The sequence below is a fragment of the Engraulis encrasicolus genome, chromosome 15 (assembly GCF_034702125.1).
Source record: "Engraulis encrasicolus isolate BLACKSEA-1 chromosome 15, IST_EnEncr_1.0, whole genome shotgun sequence".
NCBI classification, from domain to species: domain Eukaryota; kingdom Metazoa; phylum Chordata; class Actinopteri; order Clupeiformes; family Engraulidae; genus Engraulis; species Engraulis encrasicolus.
The window spans coordinates 41,281,858-41,289,357 of NC_085871.1; the positions used below are offsets into that span (position 1 = coordinate 41,281,858).

The 7,500-nt window shown below is 45.5% G+C and overlaps 1 protein-coding gene across 1 annotated transcript in view; it reads left to right on the plus strand.

Moving 5' to 3' along the window:
• Positions 1–7,500, plus strand: part of LOC134464074 (gamma-secretase-activating protein-like) — an 11,264-nt gene that overhangs the window by 2,664 nt on the left and 1,100 nt on the right. The window contains exons 3-5 of the mRNA XM_063217515.1: positions 3,557–3,618; positions 4,945–5,049; positions 5,858–5,957. Coding sequence (XP_063073585.1) covers positions 3,557–3,618; positions 4,945–5,049; positions 5,858–5,957 — 267 coding nt within the window. The remainder of the gene's footprint in view (positions 1–3,556; positions 3,619–4,944; positions 5,050–5,857; positions 5,958–7,500) is intronic.

Consider the following 7,500-nt stretch of genomic DNA (forward strand, 5'->3'; position numbering starts at 1 on the left):
AAAAAACAGTGTTAATTCCTATCTTGGACATGATTTCACCAGCTTAAATGGTGGGTGTATTCCTTGTCATGTTTTGCAATGTTTTCCTTTCTGTAGTGCTTACAGTGTGACAGGTCTTGACCAAAAACCCACCATTTTATCACCTGCTGGTCCTTATGATGGAGCCAAACTGTTAAAACATAGTAGAGAATGCAATTTGACCTTACTATGTGGCAGTAATCGAAGATCTCCCTTCAAAATATAATACATGAGTGGCTTTTCATGCTGTTTAAAACCCATTTATACCATTCAGCACTGTATTTAACTCTACAGATGAGTGAGAACATCTTAACCAATGCACTACTGCATCCGCATGCCATCATGGAGGCTGACTTTTGAAGCTAGCACTAACACAAGTTGGATGGTCCATTTTCACTGTAGCACAGGATGTGCAATGCTCTACTATTGTCAAAAAGAATGGACTTCTACAACTTCTGCTGACTTCTGTAAGCAAAGGACAGTTTCCCATGTCTTCTGGGTCTATTTCAAGTGAGCTCAGGTGCTTAGGAGAATGTTAAACCCCTGTATCATTTTCATGCATTAAGCATTCTTAATATGGTCAATTTTCAATAGCTCTAGCACTCCAGGAATTAGAGTGAGACTACAGCCAATATATATTTCATGATGTCATGAACCTATACAATGATTTTATTAACAAAAATATGTCTTATATACACTCAATCGTGGTAAATCAAAGGGAATTCAAAAATGTATGTAATAACTATGGTAATTATTCCCTTTGCATCTTTAATTCTGAGTGACTCAGCCTCTCTGTGATGATCTTATACCTGGACACCTATATTGTCCGTCAGTACAATTCATCACCATACAATTCATTTTGAAATGTTCTTCTTTGTTGTTTTATCTTATTTGGATGTTTACTAAATTTCACTGATCCCCGTCCCAACTCTTTTGAGACATGTTGGATTTATCAAATTAGAAATGAGTACATATGTCCCCCAAAACAATATTTTTTCTCGGTTTTAACACTTAATATGTTGTCTTTCCACTATTCTCCAACTAATGAATAGATTGAATGTTTTGAAAATGATAGCATTTTGATTTTATTCACTGTTTACCAAACGTCCCAACTTCATCGGAGTTGGGGTTTGTACATCCAGAGGCTCATGCAGAACCCTGAGAGAGAATGCAAGAAAAAAAACAGGTGTAGAGGCTTGGTCTTGAGGAGAAAGCACAATTTCTTACACTGATGAAATCTCCGACCCAAAGTAGCAGGTTGAATGTATTTCCTTTTTTTCCGTTTGTATTTTGACAATATTTTGGTGAAATTAACAACGTGCTGAGGAAGAAAATGGTTTTCTATTTTGTTCCCATATACTGTACCGAAAATGTACCGAACCGTGACCCCAAAAACCGAGGTACGTACCGAACCGTGATTTTTGTGTACCGTTTAATCCCTATTCATAAATGTGTAAGGGTTTGTGTAAGAGTGTGCGTGACTTTATGATTGTGGTGTGTATTTTTTTCAACATACTCTGAGTGCATGATAGGGTCATCGTGTGTGCGCGTGTGCGGTGGGTGGTGTACATGTGTGTGTGTGTGTGTGTGTACGTGCTGTACGCCGAGAAGGGAAGCGAATCTTCTCAGTCAGCTGGGATGTCACTTATTCACACACACACACACACACACACACACACACACACACACACACACACACACACACACACACACACACACACACACACACACACACACACACACACACACACACACACACACACACTGACCTTACAACACATTCAAATTTGTTAAAAAAAGAAAGAAAGAAAGAGAGAAAGAAACAAAGAAAACTCTCCATAAGCCTAAACATATACGTACATTTCACATCCATATGTGAAAGCAAAAGAAAGTGAATACATACAATATACAAACATGCATGCAACACATACATGACCATGTGACCATGCACAATACTTTAACTATAGGTAATATAGGAAGTACAATATGTGTAATAATAATAATAATAATATTCAACTTGGGAAAGGAGGTCTCTTGCGCTCCTGCCTTGTTGATACTCACAGTCTGGGACTGTAGACAGTCGAAATCAAGCTGGTCCACTTCAGAGAGACTGGGCCAAGTTACTCTGATGAAGATGCACTGCGTAGAGACATTAGTCATGCTTGCTCAATAATAAATATCAGCAAAACGTATCCTGTGTGCTCCAGTCATCCTTGCCCCAGTCTCTCTGAAGTGGACCAGCTTGTTTTCTTTAATATTCTGTATGTCGTACAGTGGGCTGTGTGTGTGTGTGTGTCTGTGCGTGTTATTTTCATTCACCTTCACCTTCATTTCACCTTGTCATACTGTCATACTGTCAGGGGCGCAACTACAGTATATGCGAAGTATGCGTTGCAGGGGGGCGCCAGAAAGAGGGGGCGCCAAAGAGAGGACGTTGGAGGGCGCCAAATCATTATTAAGTGTTTTTTTTGGAGGGGGGCACCAAAATAGTTCTTGCATACCCCCCCCCCCCCCCCAGAAAAGAGTAGTTGCGCCCCTGCATACTGTCATAACTATTGGCTGCCTTTCTCTCTCTCTCTCTCTCTCCTCCCTCTCTTCATTCATTCTTTCCCTCTAACCCCTTGCCTCTCCGTCTCCCTCTCCCCCTTCTCTGTATTCATTCTTTCTTTCCAACCTATTTTCATCTGTCTGTCCATTTCTTGCTGTCATAATTATTGGGCTATCCCCCCATCTCTCCCTTCTTTCTTTCCCTCCTCCCCCTCTGTCTTTCCATCTCTTGATGTCATAATTATTTGGCTGGCTATCTTTCTCCCCCCTCTCTCTTCATCTGTTCATTCTTTCCCTCTGAATCTGTCTGTCCATCCCTTGTCTCTATCTCTCCCCCTTCTCTCTCTCTCTTCTTCCTTCCAACTCCTCCCTTCTCTGCTTGTCTATCTCTTCTCTCTCTTGTCATCCATCCATTCTTTACCTCCTGCCCCTCTTCTGTCTATCCATATCTTGTCTAACTCTCCTCCCTTCTCTCTCTCCCTTCTTTCTCCCCCCCTCTGTCTGTCCATCTCTTGCTGTCATAATTATTTGGCTTTCTATCTTTATCTACACCTTTGTTCATCTATTCATTCTTTCCCACCAATCTCTTCCCTCTCTCTCTCTGTCCCCCCATCTCGTCATCAATTCTTTCGTTCATTCGGCTTCCCTCTCTGGCCATCACTTTCTCTCCCCCCTTCTCTCTTCATCCACCCCCATTCTTCCCCTCCTTCCCCTATCCTCTCTCTCTGTCCATCTCTTGTCTCCCCCCTCTCTCCATCCCTCTTTCACCTCTCCCCTCTCTCTCCCTCAACTCTCTTTATCCATGCATTATTTCCTTCCTCCCTCTCCCCTCTCTCCCTGTCCACCTCTTCTCTCTCCCTTATCTCTCTTCATCTATCCATTTCCCCCTCCTCTCTCCATCCCTCCTCCTTCCCCTCTCTCTTTATCCATTCATTCTCCCCCCCTCTCTCTCCCTCCTCTATTCACCACCCCTATGTCTCTTTATCTTCAGATCTTGACAACAGTGATGAGAACGAGGCGCTCAAGTTCAGCATCCTGAAGAGACTACCTGAGGTAAATACACACACACACACACACACACACACACACACACACACACACACACACAAACACACACACACGCACACACTCATGCACACACAGACACACACAAAGCTGACGTCTGTCTCACACACACACAAATTTCAAAATCACTCACACACACACAAACACACACTCACACAGCATATTTCTGTGTGTGTGTGTATGTCGTTGGCAAATGTGCTGTTCATCTGTGTGGAAACTTCAGTACGGATGACATCGTAACTAATCCCTTTCACATTTCCCTTGGACTCTACTGTGTGTGTGTGTGTGTGTGTGTGTGTGTGTGTGTGTACGTGTGTGCCTTTCACATTTCTGTGTGCATGGGAGAGAGACCGGTGTCAGCTTTGTGTGTGTGTGTGTGTGTGTGTGTGTGTGTGTGTGTGTGTGTGTGTATGTGTGTGTGTTCGGGTCATTGGCTGACTGCTTTTTCACACGTCTTACTTTCTGTGGAACTCTGACATTTGTGTAGTTTATCCTTGAAAAGCGCGCGCACACACACACACACGTACGCACACACACACACAAACACACACACACACATGCGTACACAGACACACACACACGAGCCAATAAAATAGTGAGTCAGTTCTCTAGCCAATGAAATACTGAAAGACTGTTTTGACTATAGATTGATCAATTCATGGTCCTAGATGCGAACACATGCTCATACTGTATGTGTGTGTGTGTGTGTGTAGTCCATGCTTGTGGGTGTTAGCTGTGGGATCATCCTGTGACTTCTGTCTGTGTTTCACCTGTTCATATGTGTGTGTGTGTGTGTGTGTGTGTGTGTCTATAGTCCATGTTGGCTCGTGTGTGTCATCTGTGGGACCATCCTGTGAGTTCAGCCTGTATGTAACATGTTCATAATTGTGTGTGTGTGTGTGTGTGTGTGTGTGTGTGTGTGTGTGTGTGTGTGTGTGTGTGTGTGTGTGTAGTCCATGCTGGCTCGTGTGTGCCACCTGTGGGACCATCCTGTGAGTTTAGCCTGTATGTAACATGTTCATAATTGTGTGTGTGTGTGTGTGTGTGTGTGTAGTCCATGCTGGCTCGTGTGTGCCATCTGTGGGATCATCCTGTGACTTCTGTCTGTGTTTCACCTGTTCATAATTGTGTGTGTGTGTGTGTGTATAGTCCATGCTGGCTCGTGTGTGTCATCTGTGGGACCATCCTGTGAGTTCAGCCTGTATGTAACATGTTCATAATTGTGTGTGTGTGTGTGTGTGTGTGTGTGTGTGTGTGTGTGTGTGTGTGTGTGTGTGTGTGTGTGTGTGTGTGTGTGTGTGTGTGTGTCTATAGTCCATGCTGGCTCGTGTGTGTCATCTGTGGGACCATCCTGTGAGTTCGGCCTGCATCTCTCGAGAATACATCAGGATCCGACTGCACAACAGGGACAGGAGCGCGGTGAGGACACACACACACACACACACAGACACAGACACACACACACACAGACACAGACACACATAAACACACACACAGACACACACACACACACACACAACCTTTTCCACCCAACAACAGTTGTGTGTGTGTGTGCGCGTACGTCTGTGTGGAGAGATTGTGTGTATTCATATGGGTCTATTCATTCACCGGATGACTGAATACTATTTCACTTGGTCTGACTCACTGTGCGCGTATTTCTTCTTGTGTGTGTGTGTGTGAATAAAGGCATTCAGGATATAGACACTTATTGCTGTGGCCTTACCCATTCTGTGTGTGTGTACACGTGTGTGTGTGTTTGTGTGTGCGTTTTAATATGCGACCTTGCCTCCTCCACTTGCGCTTGTCTCCTCGTCCCGCCTCCTGGCCCCTCCTCCGTGGAGAAAACGATAAAGTTTCCCAGCTGTCAGCCTAGCCACAACAACTTTTGAGGGACTGTTTTTCATTCACCATCCCAATTGCAAATGAGAAAAACTCTACAATTGAGCTTTTGCAAGATATTGATATATAATGCTGTTGTCAGTGATGTCATCATGACGAGAAGCAAGTGGAGGAGGCAAGGTCGCATATTGCAACGCACTCCGTGTGTGTGTCATCAGGAGTGCAGGGCGTTGGATGACCATGGCAACTTGTTCCTGTGGGCTAACTTCCTGTGTGTGTGTGTGTGTGTGTGTGTGTGTGTGTCTATACACGTGTGTGTGTGTGTGTGTGTGTCATCAGGAGTGTTCTGTGGCCTGACATGTGTGTGTGTGTGTGTGTGTGTTTACAGGAGTGCAGGGCGCTGGATGACCGTGGCAACTCGTTCCTCTGGCCTGACTTCCTGCCTCTCTCCTACCTGACCAAAGCACTGCTGGACCAGGAGGAGAAATGTGAGTGGCGTGCACGTGAATATGGGTGTGTGTGTGCGTGTATTTGAAAAATATGTGATGTGTACTCCCCTAAGTCTGCCAACTCTAGAATGGAGCAGGGCCCTAAATTAGCTTTTTTCAAAATGACTAGTAGATGCTAATCTCACAACTACAGGGGTCGGACAAAATAACTGAGACATCTGCCATTTTAGTGTAATTTAGTTCCTCTTGCATCCACAGTTAATCCTGTAGGATGTGTTTCATCCTTCTTGGTGGTATGCAGACATTACCTTGGATACTGTGGCTCTTGATACATCAGAAACACTTGCTGTCTCGGTCAAAGACGCAACAGTTATACACGTACCAAGAATTTATCATTTTTGAACTCTGACACGTCATCCATAATGTTGTGTGCATTGCAAAATTTTGAGCAAAACTCTTCTCTTACCCTGCCAATTGAACCTTCACACTTCACTTTATTGGTGCAATAAACAATTAATGAAGATTTGCCAACATGCTGTTCCACTTGAGCCATGAAACTTCACAAATTAAAATGACAGGTGACTCCATTATTTTGTCCAACCCTGTATGTCCACTATATCTTTTGAAGGAATAAAGAAAACAACAAGGAGCTAGTAAGTTGGTCTTCTCTGAAATTTCAGCAGTATTTGTCTGGTTGGCTGGTGTTCATTTAGAGCCCTGGAAAGGACTATTAAAAAGAAAGTAAATTCTGCAAAAAGGGCCCCCTAGGCTGCAGCCATATCTAGTCTTTGGGGGCCCTAGGCTGCAGCCATATGTAGTCTGTGGGGCCCCTAGGCTGCAGTCATATCTAGTCTTTGGGGCCCCTAGGCTGCAGCCATATGTAGTCTGTGGGGCCCCTAGGCTGCAGTCATATCTAGTCTTTGGGGCCCCTAGGCTGCAGCCATATGTAGTCTGTGGGGCCCCTAGGCTGCAGTCATATCTAGTCTGTGGGGCCCCTAGGCTGCAGCCATATCTAGTCTTTGGGGCCCCTTGACTGCAGCCATATGTAGTCTGTGGGGCCCCTAGGCTGTAGCCATACCTAGCCTGTGGGGCCATAGGCTTCAGCCATATATAGCCTGTGGGGCCATAGGCTGCAGCCATACCTAGCCTGTGGGGCCATAGGCTGCAGCCATACCTAGTCTGTGGGGCCCCTAGGCTGCAGTCATATCTAGTCTTTGGGGCCCCTAGGCTGCAGCCATATGTAGTCTGTGGGGCCCCTAGGCTGCAGTCATATCTAGTCTGTGGGGCCCCTAGGCTGCAGCCATATCTAGTCTTTGGGGCCCCTTGACTGCAGCCATATCTAGCCTGTGGGGCCATAGGCTGCAGCCATACCTAGCCTCATAGCCTGTGGGGCCATAGACTTCAGCCATATCTAGCCTGTGGGGCCATAGGCTGCAGCCATACCTAGCCTGTGGGGCCATAGGCTGCAGCCATATCTAGCCTGTGGGGCCCCTAGGCTGCAGCCATATCTAGCCTGTGGGGCCATAGGCTGCAGCCATACCTAGCCTGTGGGGCCCCCTAGGCTGCAGCCATATTTAGTCTT